This window comes from Scyliorhinus canicula, chromosome 19 (assembly GCF_902713615.1).
Source record: "Scyliorhinus canicula chromosome 19, sScyCan1.1, whole genome shotgun sequence".
NCBI classification, from domain to species: domain Eukaryota; kingdom Metazoa; phylum Chordata; class Chondrichthyes; order Carcharhiniformes; family Scyliorhinidae; genus Scyliorhinus; species Scyliorhinus canicula.
Window position 1 is genome coordinate 2,538,559 of NC_052164.1, and position 15,953 is coordinate 2,554,511.

Sequence of the window (15,953 nt, forward strand, 5' to 3'; positions counted from 1 at the left end):
GGTTTTTAAATAGTGACAAAATAAACACAGCTTAGCCACACTGAAAGTAAGAATCTGTGCTGAGTCTAAAAATCTCCAGGCCCGTGGTCAGCTTCAAATCCACTCAGAAAGTGATTGGGCCATTTGAAAAAAAATCTAAGCCACTGTTTCAAAAAAATTTAAATTATAAAGGCACAATATTGAGACATATTAAAAGTTGGCTGTATATGTACCCAATATTTCTTTTTAAATTTAGAGTACCCGATTATTTTTTCCAATTAAGGGGCAATTTAGCGTGGCCAATCCACCTACCCTGCACATCTTTGGGTTGTTGGGGTGAGACCCACACAGACACGGGGAGAATGTGCAAACTCCACACGGACAGTGACCCGGGGCCAGGATCAAACGTGGGTCCTCAGTGCTAACCACTGCGCCACCGTGCCACCATCTACGTACCCCATATATATCTATATTTACCCTCCTTGTGCTGACTCTGTAGATCCCATCTGCCTTCTAACCCAGTCTCAACCCAGTGTAAGCCCAACAAGACATTCGGCACTGATTAGTACCAGAGACAAACTCTCATCACCCTACATGAGAAGGATTTAGGGATTTACTCCGGAATGTTGCTTGTTATGAAGCAGCTACTGGATAAAATGCAAACAACAACAATACAAATGCCAAGCTGTGAATGACAGAAGGTAAAAGGAAAAAAATCTAAAGTCATATTACATGCCAGGAAAGAAATCTGATTCAGGAACACAAGTGATTGTTAAACTTCTGATATCGAGAAGTGAAAGTTTGAATACTGGAGCCTAGTTCATATTCACTCACACGCAATGTTACCTCTAACTTCAACTTTTGCACTGAGCAGTTTCTTTAAGATATGTTCGTAAGAGATACATTGCTTCTGCATGGTCTGTTTGTCCCTGTGCTGCACATTCCCACAGTTGAAGGAACACACTTTTATTTCCAGAGACATACAGTTCACCTTTTCAGCCTGCTCCTATAGATAGACGCACTCAAGAGTCTCAATTAATATTCACTATCTGAATACAATTAAGCATACAATTAACAGGCAATTAACAGGCAATTAACCAGAATATGTTTTCAAAAGTAATGCAGAGATGTAGAATCAGAGGACAAAAAGTGAAAAAGTCCATTTAAACTCAATATCAAGAACTATACTCAAAAAGGCAACACGATTGAGATCAAATCATCTGGAATATTCCAGATACAGCTGAATGCTAAAAGGAGATGGGATTCTTGAAAGGTCAGCTCAACTCAATGGGCTGATGGCTATTTTACTTCCTCTAACTCTTCATGCATCATACAATCTGTCGGGTCAAGTTTCAAGGACCAGGATTTCAGAAAAGTGAGAGATGATAAAAATTCTTTTAAAATCTCACCATTTAGCTTAAGTGCTACCCAGAATATTTTTCCTAGTAAGACAATGACCCAGAAAAACAGAGCGAGCCAAATGCCAGAACCCCCCACTTCATCCTCCTCCTCTCCTCCCTCTCCGCCCCTCCCCCCGGCAGACACACCCAAATAAACTGGGATGTAAGTTGAAGCACATTTGATTTTAACTCAAGATAGTAAACATCTCATTTTAAAAGGATTACCACGAGTGATACAATAATGCCATAGGCATTATTATTATGTGTATTCACAAGCAGAACAATAACGCCTTAAATCCTCTTTCATTCCACTCCCTATGTTATTTAAGTAGCCAAAGTATAGCACAATTAAAAGCTGGATGTGGGTTATTAATCATATATCCAGCTCTAGTTCGTTCTCTGCAACACCTGCTGGAAATTTTAATCCTCCTAAATGTAGGGCCAATTGAGATAGACGTGACAGAGTACAATTTCTCTTTTGTATCCAAACTTGTATTATGTTCTTTGTTTTTTGATATTCAAGCAGTTACTGTAAAACAGGGAGCACACTTAACAACACCAGCAGGGGTATATATAGCACGTATACACTGAGCCACCACTCTTCCTCCCTCAAATTGTTAATGTGATGAATTCTGACAACAGGTTTTACACAGCCTCCGGTAGAAGAAAACCCATCTCTTCACAACACGCTCCCACTTGCTGTAGGGTGATCACTGTATCATGACACATAGCAGTAGGATGGACACTGGTACTGACGGAGAACAACAACTTTACTACTGGGCAGTGGTCAGGTATCCCTCTGTGCAGAGATGATAACAAAAGGTGAATCACCCCAGGTTCGAACACACCACTTCCAAAAAGGAAGATTCTTGCCAGCAAGTCAACTGCCCATGCATAACGACCCGTGCATGGGAACCAAAAGAGAAAGCACAAGTCAAAAGGCACTGGATAGGAAACAAGGCTCAAGCTTATGGCTCAGTAGAAGAGCCAGAGTTTGTTATGGAAATAAATAACAATAACAATGTTCGAAATACACAGATTCATCAGCATCTGAAAGAGAAAGACTAGTTTTATGTTCATATTAGAATATTTTTGATGATGTTCCCATTTAAAATGTAAACTTACTGTAGCTTCTTTAAATCCTGATGGCCCAGTTATCTATTCCAGCATTTTCCATTTTGAATTCAGCATGTCCAGCAATCATGTTTTTAAAATCTCTACAGACACCCAGTATTTTAAATATTATAGATTAATGAAGCTTCATAATATGTTACAGCATTGCACCGCATATTCCTGAGACACACCATGTTTCCCAAATCATTTTCTGTTTAGTACACAAGGAAACACTTCAATGCTTAAAGGTTAAGAACAATATTCAGATATCCATCCTGAAATGCCTTCCACAAAACACATGCTTGGTACAACTGGAGCACACTATTTTTAAATGCGCTTATAAATATTTTCAAAAAGTATAATAATCTTTATTAGTGTCACAAGTAGGTTTACATTAACACTGCAATGAAGTTACTGTGAAAAGCCCCTAGTCGCCACATTCTGGCGCTTGTTCAGATACATTGAGGGAGAATTCAGAATGTCCAATTCACCTAACAGCAATTCTTTCGGGACTTGTGGGAGGAAACCGGAGCACCCGGAGGAAACGCATGGGGAGAACATGTAGTCTCCACACAGTCAGTGACACAAGCCTGGAATCGAACCCCAGTCCCTGACGATGTGAAGCAACAGTGATAACCACTGTGCTACCGTGCCGTCTTAGATGTGTACCTTACTAGCTCCAGAAAGCAAAGCAAGCAGGAGATTGTACCAAGTCAGGATCAATCCCTACGGCAGACTCACTCAAGTGGCACAATGGTACTAGAACAAAGAAAAGTACAGCACAGGAACAGGCCATTCGGCCCTCCAAGCTGATCATGATGCCCTAACTAAAAACAACCCTTCTGCCCTTACTCAGTCCGTATCTCTCTATTTCCTCCCTATTCATGGACCCATCCAGATGCCTCTAAAATGTTGCCAATGTGCTGCTTCCAGCACATCCTCTGGCAGCGAGTTCCAGGCACCCACCACCCTCTGTGTGAAAAACCTACCTTCCACATCTCCCTTAAACCTTTCCCCTCTCACCGTGAACCTGTGCCCCTGTAATTGACACTTCCACCCTTGGAAAAAGCCTCTGACTATCCACCCTGTCTATGCCTCTCATAATTTTATAGACCTCTATCAGGTCTCCCTCAGCCTCCGTCTTTCCAGTGAAATCATTCCTAGTTTATTCAACCTCTCCCCATAGCCGACACCCTGGAGACCAGGCAGCATCCTGGTGAACCTTCTTTACACTCTCTCCAAAGCTTCCACATCCTGCTGATAATGTGGTGACCAGAACTGCACACAATGCTCCAAATGCGGCCTAACCAAGGTTTTATACAGCTGCAACATGATTTCCCAACTCCTGTACTCAGTGCCCCGGCTGATGAAGGCAAGCGCGCCATATGCCTTCTTAATCACCTTTCAGGAAACTGTGGACCTCCACGCCCAGATCCCTCTGTATGTTAATGTTCCGGAGGGTTCTGCCATTTACAGTATAATGTGTACCTAGATTTGATCCTCCAAAATGCATCACCTCGCATTTGTCTGAATTAAACTCCATCTGCCATTTCTGTGCCAAGTCTCCAGTCTATCTATATCCTGTTGTATCCTCTGACAATCCTCAGCACTATCAGCAACTCCACCAATCTTCACGTCATCCACAAACTTACCAATCAGACCACCCACATTTTCCTCCAGATTATTTATATATACCACAAACAGAGGTCCCAGCACTGATCCCTGCAAACACCACTAGCTACAGATCTCCATTCTGAAAAACAGTCTTCCATCGCTACCCTCTGTCTCCGGTAACCAAGTCAGTTCTGTATCCATCTAACCAGCCCAACCCGAATCGCATATTGTTTTAGGTTTTGTACCAGTCTGCCTTGTGGGACCTTGACAAATGCCTTACTAAAGTCCATATAAACTACATCCACAGCCCTTCCCTCATCCTTTGTCACCTCTTCAAAAAACTCAATCAAGTTGGTCAGACATGGCCTTCCCTGTACAAAACCATGCTGCCTGTCACTAACTAGTCCATTTTCCTCCAAATGTGCACATTTCGTATTAGTCTGGAAACAGATAGTCCTTGGTCAGGGAATGGAAGAGAAAACCATCTCAATTTTGCTATCATTTGAGACATCAATGAATATTGGGGGGGAATTCATCCTGGGGGTTAGGGAAGAGAGAGGGGACACAAAGGTGATACTGGCTGGCCTCCTGTTATAGGCAACATTGGATATTTAATTCCACTAACTGCAGTGGAACTGAATATCAGTCACTGTGTACAACGGTGAGCGATCTGGTATCACCAGTTCTGTGTCACTGCACAAGATGAATTGCTACCCCATAAACTTTTAAGTCCTAGGATTTTAAACCAAAAATATAAAACTGCAACTCTCTCTACTAAAATTAAAGATTCAAATCCCAAACTCTTCATGAGTAAAATTGCTTTGAGAATTTGATTCACTGCACAGGTAAAATTGACTAAAGTAAGGGAACCTCCACTGTGCCCCACGGCGCCGAGGTCCCAGGTTCGATCCCGGCTCTGCATCACTGTTCGTGTGGAGTTTGCACATTCTCCCCGTGTTTGCGTGGGTTTTGCCCCCACAACCCAAAGATGTGCAGGGTAGGTGGATTGGCCACGCTAAATTACCCCTTATTTGGAAAAAAATAATTGGGTATTCTAAATTTAAAAAAGAATAGGAACCTCATTCACTGCAAATGACAAATAGACAAAGGCCTAGCTTGAAATAAATTTAAACTCAAACTTCTCCCTCCTCCCAATTTCGCTCACATTTGAAACTTTGTCAAAACATCAAAAACCAGTTCAGCAGCTCCTACTCTTATGAAGCTTCACAACAATGCTGAGATATTCAGCAACCACAAACTCAAAGGCCAGAAGAGCCAGCAGCCAAACTTAACCATTTTTATTCATTCATGAAATGTGGGAAACTCTAGCGCCTTCCTCGCTTTTCCTGAGGGACGGTGGGTCTTCTGCTGTTCCCCAATGATTATAGTATAATGGAGTGTTTTTAGGAAATCTTGGAGACATTCAGAATGAGCATAGTGTCAGCTGAATTTCCAAAACTATCTTCTCCAATTATGGCTAATGTAACAAGTCACACATCATTTAACAGAAAACTATATTTCAATTTCTATAGAACAGAACCATGGAATTCCTACAGTGCGGAAGGAGGCCATTCGGCCCATCGAGTCTGCACCGGCCCTCTGAAAGAGCACCCTACCCAGGCCCACTTCCCGTAACCCGACTTAACCTTTGGACATTTAGGGACAATTTAGCATGGCCAATCCACCTAGCGTACAAATCTTTGGACTTGGAAAATTTTATTTTCTTGGTCCAATCAAACCTCTGATACAGGGTGGTATTCCAATACTTTGCAGCAGAAACCTTCTTTAATTTATCAGTTACATAGACTACACTACCATCTGTGCATAATCCACATCCCTCCTGCTGCCAATTTACACATAATGCCCCTGCTAAGAAAGATTTATGTATAAAAATCTCTCTGCAATTAGAAAGTTCTAACTGCACTTAAAATCAGCAAAACAAAATTCTACCAAGGCATGTACAAACCCTGGAGCAAAAATCATTCACACTAGTTTTGTCTCATTAAGATCTCAAAGTGATACAAACAGTACTATTGCATCTTTCTGCTTTGATGTACTTCAGATCTTCTTTTTGAGTGCACCAATTTACACAATTAATATCTGCTGAATAGATAAGAAGTTTGGCAAAGCTTCAACCGCCCAATTGTTACACCCACTCATGTTCCATAGTAAGAGGTGCCGGAGGACATCCTGAAATGTACATGAGCCTGTATCATGCTGCACCTCAGAATGTCTCAGACAGCTTGTGTCAGGCTTGAGCCAAGATCTGGCTGAACCTTTTAACTGCCAGTACGAGTTAGTATGGCATTTTCAACCATCTGAGAATCATTAATGCTAACCAGTCAAAACTTTGCAATAATTTTAAAACAATTGTTTTTTAAATAATTCATGAAAATATAGACTTACAGTGGTAGGAGCAGGGGCAGGAGGCGGTGCGTAAGATGGTCTTTCTGTAATAAAACAAAATTAAACTTTAATTTTTGAGCAAATGCAACAATATTAGGATTCAGAACTCACAGGAAAATCCTAACTGTAGCTATCCTGGCTCATTAGATGTCTTTAATCTCCCACCTCCCTATCCTGAAGGCAATGCCTCCTATGGAGTACAATTCCATGGGTGCCAAGCACCCTCGAGTATCTCATCCAAGTGACCATTCTTCCTATGCAAGTACATAGGTAGAAGTTTTGTAGGGGCTCCAACGAGAATTCCCAGTCTGAGCCATCACATCAGGAGGAACAGGGGAGGTCAAGAGACCTTGTGGCCCTTATTGACCAGAACAGGGGTGTCATGGGGATCCTTTATGTTCACATTAGTGTGTGACAGGGGCCTGGTTTAACATCCTATCCAAAAAGTTGATGTTTTTTTTGGATTGGTCTTGTGTCCATCCGTAAATGCAGCAACACTCAAAGCCTTCATTAATTTTGGAATATTTCAGATTACCAAAACAATAGTCTTGGAATAGGTCTGCTCTGGAGACAGCAGTCACAGACATGCTGCAATTATTGTTCCTTCTAGTGTTCTTCAGGCTTGCCGTTCAACATCAGGACAAACAAATTGGCAACAACAATAACCCACCAAAATGGATGAAAGAATGTGCAGAGAAATATAGTAAACAATGGTACAATCGCAATGACATTTAGGAGGAGTGGCAAATAACATGAATTCAAAGATGGCACGATTATTTGTTTTAATTTGCAAAAGGGCAGAAAGTGGATGTTTAAGGTTACAGTAAAAGCAGTGGTTGAATACATTGCACAAAGCCATTTACACCAGAATGATCCAAACTTTGAGGCACAGTGGGACATGAGTTAACTGGTCTCAAGCATGGCAGTAACATTTCATACTCAATGTCATCATGGGCTGGAGAAGAAACTAAAACTAATCACAGATCCTGTTCCTGATATGACTTCAGCACTACCCTAACCCACACCCCCCACCACTTCATATTGCAAATTATGGAAAGGGAAATCACTGAAGGTCGTTGAAAAGGACTGGTAGTTACCAGATGCAAAATTCATAAAATTTTTTACAATGACACAGACTACATGTTAAAGTCAGTATTAGGAGTTAAGATGTACCATTTGATTTAAAAATGCAAGACATACAGGATGAAGTTTTCCAAGAAGTTCATTTATACAACAAATGACAGACCTCCAAACTCAGAACCATTATACTGGATATCCAGTAACAAGTGACTGATCTTTCACTGGCATTAACTGCACCATACACACTGCAGATAGAATATGGTCCATGTGGGTGCAAAGCAGAACATGCATAAACTGCAACGCTTTTAGTGGGCCATCAAAACAATCACATTGAAATGAATGAAATTTAAATCGCTTATTGTCACAAGTAGGCTTCAAATGAAATTACTGTGAAAAGCCCCTAGTCGCGACATTCCGGCGCCTGTTCGGGGAGGCTGGTACGGGAATTGAACCGTGCTGCTGGCCTGCCTGGGTCTGCTTTCAAAGCCAGCGATTTAGCCCTGTGCTAAACCAGCCCTCACTGGGTACTTCCTCTGGCTCTGGTCATCAGTCAACGTAGGCAACGCTATCTAAGTGAGGGCTGCGTTCCACATCGAGCAAATCAGAAGTGAAAGAACTTCGCTCGCGGGGACAGAGGAGGGGACTATTTTTTTAATTTACGGGAGGATTCAGGTAGAAAATACAGCATCCCTGCAGGGGGTTAAGGCCAAATGGGAGGAGGAGTTGAAGGAATGGATTGGTGTGAAGACTTGTGATGGGTGAATGCCACATCTTGCGTGAGATCTGGGCTTATACAGTTGAAGGTGGTACATCGGGCCCATTTAACAAGGTCAAGGATGGATGGATGGATTTGTTTATTGTCACGTGTACCGAGGTAGAGTGAAAAGTATTTTTCGGCAAGCAGCTCAACAGATCATTCAGTACATGGAAGAAAAGGGAATTAAACAAAATTCAAGAAAATACATGAGAATACATAATAGGGCAACACAAGATATACAATGTAACTACATAAGCATTGGCATCGGTTGAAGCATACAGGGTGTAGTGTTAATGAGGTCAGTCAATAAGAGGGTCATTTAGGAGTCTGGTGACAGTGGGGAAGAAGCTGTTTTTGAGTCTGTTTGTGCGTGTTCTTAGACTTCTGTATCTCCTGCCCGATGGAAGAAGTTGGAAAAGTGAATAAGCCGGGTGGGAGGGATCCTTGATTACGCTGCCCGCTTTCCCCCGGCAGCGGGAGGTGTAGATGGAATCAATGGATGGGAGGCAGGTTTGTGTGATGGACTGGGCGGTATTCACGACTCTCTGAAGTTCCTTGCGGTCCTGGGCCGAGCAGTTGCCATACCAGGCTGTGATGCAGCCCGATAGGATGCTTTCTATAGTGCATCTGTAAAAGTTGGTACGGGTTAATGTGAACATGCCGAATTTCCTTAGTTTCCTGAGGAAGTATAGGCGCTGTTGTGCTTTCTTGGTGATGTGCACCCCTAGGAATTTGAAACTGCTCACCATCTCCACCTCGGCTCCGTTGATGCTGACAGGGGTGTGTACAGTACTTTGCTTCCTGAAGTCAATGACCAGCTCTTTAGTTTTGCTGGCATTGAGGGAGAGATTGTTGTCGTTACACCACTCCACCAGATTCTCTATCTCCCTCCTGTATTCAGACTCGTCGTTATTCGAGATCCGGCCCATTATGGTCGTATCGTCAGCAAACTTGTGGATGGAGTTGAAACCAAGTTTTGCCACGCAGTCGTGTGTGTACAGGGAATAGAGTAGAGGGCTAAGTACGCAGCCTTGCGGGGCACCGGTATTGAGGACTATTGTGGAGGAGGTGTTGGTGTTCATTCTTACTGACTGTGGTCTGTTGGTCAGAAAGTCAAGGATCCAGTTGCAGAGTGGAGAGCCAAGTCCTAGGGTTTGGAGCTTTGATATGAGCTTGGCTGGGATTATGGTGTTGAAGGCGGAGCTGTAGTCAATAAATAGAAGTCTGATGTGGGAGTCCTTGTTTTCGAGATGCTCTAGGGATGAGTGTAGAGCCAGGGAAATGGCGTCTGATGTGGACCGGTTGCGACGGTATGCGAATTGAAGTGGGTCAAGGCGTTCCGGGAGTATGGAGGTGATGCGTTTCATGATCAGCCTCTCGAAGCACTTCATTACAACTGACGTCAGGGCCACCAGGCGGTAGTCATTGAGGCATGTTGCCTGGTTCTCCTTTGGTACCGGTATGGTGGTGGTCTTCTTGAAGCAGGTGGGGACCTCGGAGTGGAGAAGGGATAGGTTAAAGATGTCTGTGAATACCTCTGAGTGCACGACCAGGGATCCCGTCCGGGCCCATCGCCTTCGGATGAGTTGGCTGCTTGATAGTGGAGGACTAGTGTGAGCACTGTTTGGAGGGGTCCGGCCAACCATGTACGTATGTTTGGGCATGTCTTCAGCTTGTCAGATTTTGGGTCTCCTTCTTCAGCACCTTGTTGGTAATTCTACAAATTGAACTGGAGCCCAGTCCCTTAAGGGCCATATTCGGGGTGTCAGACCTACCGGAGCTGGAGACGGGAGCGGGCTCGGGTGTCTTAATCGTCGCCTCACTGATTGCCCACAAGCAAGTTCTGTTGGCGAGGAGGTCAGCTTTTCCACTCAATGCCTCAGTGTGGCTGGGGGATTTTATTGAGTTTTGATACCTTGAAGAAATTAAGTACACCATGAATGGTGCAATCGAGGGGTTCTACAAAAGATGTAAAGCAGAACAAGGCCAGCAGTGCGGGTTCAATTCCTGTACCAGCCTCCCCGAACAGGCGCTGGAATGTGGCGACTGGGGGCTTTTCACAGTAACTTCATTAGAAGCCTACTTGTGACAATAAGCGATTTTCATTTCATGACAGCATTTATTTTGTACTTAGAGCTGGTCACTGTGAGCTATCAGGGAGAGAGGGGGTAGGGTTTTCGGCGGGGGATGGGTACTATTGTTTTTTTTGTCTGTTTTCCTGTTTTATCGTTTTGTATTTATCAAAAAATGTTCAATGAAAATATATATTTTTTTAAAGTGAAAAAAATTTCCCCACCCATTGCATCGTTTTTTTCTAAGTATTTAAAAATACGGTGGCAAAATCCAGCAGGGCAGGTAGAGGGTGTCCTCCACTTCTCCCACCATAGACAAAATGGAGGAAAAATAAAATTTTAAAATTCTACGCAAAGTGGGCAGCACAGTGTCGAAGACCCGGGTTCGATTATGGCCCCGGGTCACTGTCCGTGTGGACTTTGCACCATCGCCCCGTGTCTGTGTGGGTCTCACTCCCACAACCCTAAGATCTTAAGACTGACCTTAGGAGGAACTTCTTCACCCAAAGGGTTGTGAATCTGTGGATTTCCTTGCCCATTGAAGCTGTTGAGGTTCCTTCATTAAATGTTTTCAAGATAAAGACAGATAGTTTTTTGGAGAATAAAGGAATAAAGGGTTATGGTGTTCAGACCGGAAAGTGGAGCTGAGTCCACAAACCATCAGCCATGATCTCATTAAATTGTCGAGCACGCTCAAACGACCAGGTGCCCTAATCCTGCTCCTAGTTCTTATGTTATATGAAGGATAGGTGGATTGGCCACACTAAATTGTCTCTTAATTGGGGAAAAAAAAAGAATTAGGTTCTCCAAATTAAGAAAAGACTTATTTATTTTCTTTAATATAAATTTAGAGTACCTAATTCTTGGGTATGGGCAGAGTCAACATCAACACAAGCTAGATAAAACCGATGGATGGAAGAACGGATCTGAATTATTATTATAATTAAGCGGCTCTTCTTCAGCTTGTATCTGAACAAAGTAATGAAGTTTCAAGTCACTGCAACAAATCCTGCATTATCTGAAAATAATTGACAACATTTGCATTTTCACTCACGAACAAATTTCCAAAATCATAATTTTTTTGCTTACTTGACATGATGCCAACAGCTTCTTACAAACAACCTGAAATAGAGAGAGAAAAATATCAGGAAAGCAAAATCTTTCAGAAACAGCACGTTCACTCTACCGTCCACTTGCATCTTAGATAAAGGCTTTTACTTATAGTGCCTTATAGCTTGGATTTAGGCGGTATGGTAGCACAGTGATTAGCACTGCTGCCTCACAGCGCCAGGGACCCGGGTTCAATTCCGGCCTCTGTCTGTGCAGAATCTGCACGTTCTCCCCATGTCTGCATGGGTTTCCTCCGGGTGCTCCGGTTTCTCCCACAGTCCAAAGATGAGCAGGTTAGGTGGATTGGCCGTGCCAAATTGTCTCTTAATGTCCAAAAGGTTAGGTGGAGTTACTGCGTTACGGATATAGGGTGGAGGCGCAGGGTACTCTTCCCGAAGGCCGGTGCAGACTCGATGGGCCGAATAGCCTCCTTCTGCACTGTAAATTCTATGATTCTCAAATGAAAACCAGTGCCTCACACTGGCCAACTGTACAGAGAAAGCCCCACGTGTACCAAGGGATGCCAGTGCACAGACACGGCTCAGAGGATAACACACTCATTACTGAGCAAGGAGGATCTGGGTTCAAATCCCATTCCAGAAACATCAGCACAAACATCCAGGCCAATGCTCTGGTGTGGGAATTGAAGGAATGCTGCAGGGTCTGATGTGTTGTCTTTTGGATAACCAAGGCCACATCTACACTGAGGTGAATGTAAAAGATCCCATTGCCACTACTTTGAAGGGGCTGGGGAGAGTTGTCCTGGGTGCCTTGGCCAATATTGATGAACCCCCAGCCTCAGGGTCACATGTGGAAACATTGTGTGTGTGTGTGTCTAGGCCACCGAGTCATCATTATAACCCCTTAGACTGGAGTATGATCTTTGTCAATATTTGTTGCAGCTTCTCAAGTAAATCAACATTTACCCCTCCCCCCAACACAACCCTCCCCATACATTGCGAAAACTCCTCAAACCCCACCACCCCAAGCCCTCCGAACCCCCCCCCCACAACCCTCCGAACCCCCCCCCCCACCACAACCCTCCAAAACCACCACAAACCCTCCGAAACCTCCCCAACCCTCCGAAACCTCCCCAACCCTCCGAAACCACCCCAACCCTCCGAAACCACCCCAAACCCTCCGAAACCTCCCCAACCCTCCGAAACCACCCCAAACTCTCCGAAACCACCCCAAACCCTCCCCAACCCTCCGAAACCTCCCCAAACCCTCTGAAACCTCCCCCACAACCCTCTGAAACCTCCCCAACCCTCCGAAACCTCCCCAACCCTCCGAAACCTCCCCAAACCCTCCGAAACCTCCCCAACCCCTCCGAAACCGCCCCAAACCCTCCGAAACCGCCCCAAACCCTCCGAAACTCCCCAACCCTCCGAAACCTCCCCAAACCCTCAGAAACCACCCCAAACCCTCAGAAACCACCCGAAACCCTCAGAACCCCCCCCCCCCACAACCACCCCAACCCTCCAAAACCCCCCAAACCCTCCAAAACCGCCACAACCCTCCGAAACCCCCTAAACCCTCCAAAACCTCCCCAACCCTCCGAAACCTCCCCAAACCCTCCGAAACCCCCAAACCCTCCAAAACCTCCTCAACCCTCCGAAACCACCCCAAACTCTCCGAAACCACCCCAACCCTCCGAAACCTCCCCAACCCTCCGAAACCTCCCCAACCCTCCCAAACCACCCCAAACCCTCCGAAACCACCCCAAACCCTCCAAAACCCCCCAAACCCTCCAAAACAATCCCAAACCCTCCGAAACCTCCACAAACCCTCCGAAACCTCCACAAACCCTCCGAAACCTCCCCCACAACCCTCCGAAACCTCCCCAAACCCTCCGAAACCCCCCCAACCCTCCGAAACCACCCCAAACCCTCCAAAAACCCCCATATTGCCCCAACCCTCCGAAACGTTCCCAACCCTCCGAAACCTCCCCAACCCTCCGAAACCACCCCAAACCCTCCCCAAACCCCCCAAACCCTCCGAAACCCCCCAAACCCTCCGAAACCTCCTCAACCCTCCGAAATCTCCCCAAACCCTCCGAAACCACCCCAAACCCTCCGAAACCTCCCCAAACTCTCCGAAACCTCCCCAACCCTCCTAAACCCTCCCAAACCCTCCGAAACCATCCCAAACCCTCCGAAACCACCCCAAACCCTCCGAAACAATCCCAAACCCTCCGAAACCTCCCCAAACCCTCCGAAACCTCCCCAAACCCTCCGAAACCTCCCCAACCCTCCGAAACCTCCCCCACAACCCTCCGAAACCTCCCCAACCCCTCCGAAACCCCCCCAACCCTCCGAAACCACCCCAAACCCTCCAAAAAACCCCAAATTGCCCCAACCCTCCGAAACGTTCCCAACCCTCCGAAACCTCCCCAACCCTCCGAAACCCTCCGAAACCTCCCCAAACCCTCCCCAAACCCCCCAAACCCTCCGAAACCTCCCCAAACCCCCCAAACCCTCCGAAACCTCCCCAAACCTCCGAAACGTTCCGAAACCCCCCAAACCCTCCGAAAAACCCCAAATTGCCCCAAACCCTCCGAAACGTTCCCAACCCTCAGAAACCACCCAAAAACCCCAAACAATCAGAAACTCGCCCCAAACCGTCCCTACCCCCTGTAACCCCCGGACCCTCCCCCCCCGGATGGCTCTCGGCCTCAGGCGCCGCTATAAGAAAGCCGCCGGCGCGGAGACCGAGTCCCGGGGCCGCTATTGTCCCGGCCGGGGGGGAAAAGCCCGAGGCCCCCGGCTGGTGCCCCGCTCCCCCGCCCCCCCCGGCTGGTGCCCCGCTCCCCCGCCCCCCCCGGCTGGTGCCCCGCTCCCCCGCCCCCCCCGGCTGGTGCCCCGCTCCCCCGCCCCCCCCGGCTGGTGCCCCCCCCCCGGCTGGTGCCCCGCTCCCCCGGCCCCCGCTCCCGACCGGTGCCCCCCCGCCCCCCCGGCCCCCCGCCCCCCCGCCCCCCCCGGCTCGGTGCCCCCCCGGCTCGGTGACCTGGCTGGGTTGCGGCACTCAGGCCGCCGCCGTTCCCGGGGCTGCGCTGCGATTCCGATCCGCAGATTCCACGCCCCCCACAGTGAGGATGGGGCGGGGTTGGGGGGATTTGGGGGTTTTTTTGCTGCGATAACAATCAGCTCCCTCCCCCCGCACCGGCTCCCTCCCCCCGCACCGGCTCTCCGGCTCCCTCCCGCCCTCAGCCGCAGCCCTTTGTCGTGACGAATCTGTGTCTGTGAACAAGAAACCTGCTCTCCCCATCCACACAGCCCAGTACCCAGCCTCTGGATCCACACAGCCCAGTGCCCAGCCTCTGGATCCACACAGCCCAGTGCCCAGCCTCTGGATCCACACAGCCCAGTGCCCAGCCTCTGGACCCACACAGCCCAGTGCCCAGCCTCTGGATCCACACAGCCCAGTGCCCAGCCTCTGGATCCACACAGCCCAGTGCCCAGCCTCTGGATCCACACAGCCCAGTGCCCAGCCTCTGGATCCACACAGCCCAGTGCCCAGCCTCTGGATCCACACAGCCCAGTGCCCAGCCTCTGGATCCACACAGCCCAGTGCCCAGCCTCTGGATCCACACAGCCCAGTGCCCAGCCTCTGGCTCCACACAGCCCAGAGCCCAAACTCTGGACCCAGTGCCCAGCCTCTGGATCCACACAGCCCAGCGCCCAGCCTCTGGATCCACACAGCCCAGTGCCCAGCCTCTGGATCCACACAGCCCAGTGTCCAGCCTCTGGATCCACACAGCCCAGACCCTGGATCCACACAGCCCAGTGCCCAAACTCTGGATCCACACAGCCAGTGCCCAGCCTCTGGATCCACACTGCCCAGTGCCCAGCCTCTGGATCCACACAGCCCAGACCCTGGATCCACACAGCCCAGTGCCCAGCCTCTGGATCCACACAGCCCAGTGCCCAGCCTCTGGATCCACACAGCCCAGTGCCCAGCCTCTGGATCCACACAGACAGTGCCCAGCCTCTGGATCCACACAGGCCAGTGCCCATCCTCTGGATCCAGTGCCCAGCCTCTGGATCCACACAGCCCAGTGCCCAGCCTCTGGATCCACACAGCCCAGTGCCCAACCTCTGTATCCACACAGCCCAGTGCCCAGCCTCTGGATCCACACAGCCAGTGTCCAGCCTCTGGATCCACACAGCCCAGTTCCCAGCCTCTGGATCCACACAGCCCGGTGCCCAGACTCTGTATCCACACAGCCCAGTGCCCAGCCTCTGGATCCACACAGCCAGTGTCCAGCCTCTGGATCCACACAGCCCAGTTCCCAGCCTCTGGATCCACACAGCCCAGTGTCCAGCCTCTGGATCCACACAGCCCAGTCCCCAAACTCTGGATCCACACAACCCAGTGCCCAGCCTCTGGATCCACACAGCCCAGTTCCCAGCCTCGGGATCC

General features: G+C 47.9%; 1 protein-coding gene across 4 annotated transcripts in view; it reads right to left on the bottom strand.

The window, feature by feature from the left end:
* smarce1 (SWI/SNF related, matrix associated, actin dependent regulator of chromatin, subfamily e, member 1) overlaps positions 1 to 14,800 on the bottom strand; it is a 53,704-nt gene extending 38,904 nt beyond the window's left edge. The window contains exons 1-3 of one of the 4 annotated variants that reach the window (XM_038778879.1): positions 14,786 to 14,800; positions 11,511 to 11,543; positions 6,513 to 6,556 (exon numbers count right to left, since the gene is read on the bottom strand). In XM_038778879.1, coding sequence (XP_038634807.1) covers positions 6,513 to 6,556; positions 11,511 to 11,517 — 51 coding nt within the window. In that variant the 5' untranslated portion in view covers positions 11,518 to 11,543; positions 14,786 to 14,800. Of the gene's footprint in view, positions 1 to 6,512; positions 6,557 to 11,510; positions 11,696 to 14,785 lie in introns of those variants that run through there. The other 3 variants (XM_038778881.1, XM_038778882.1, XM_038778880.1) reach the window with 3 other exon arrangements.
* Between the last annotated feature and the right edge of the window lie 1,153 nt (positions 14,801 to 15,953).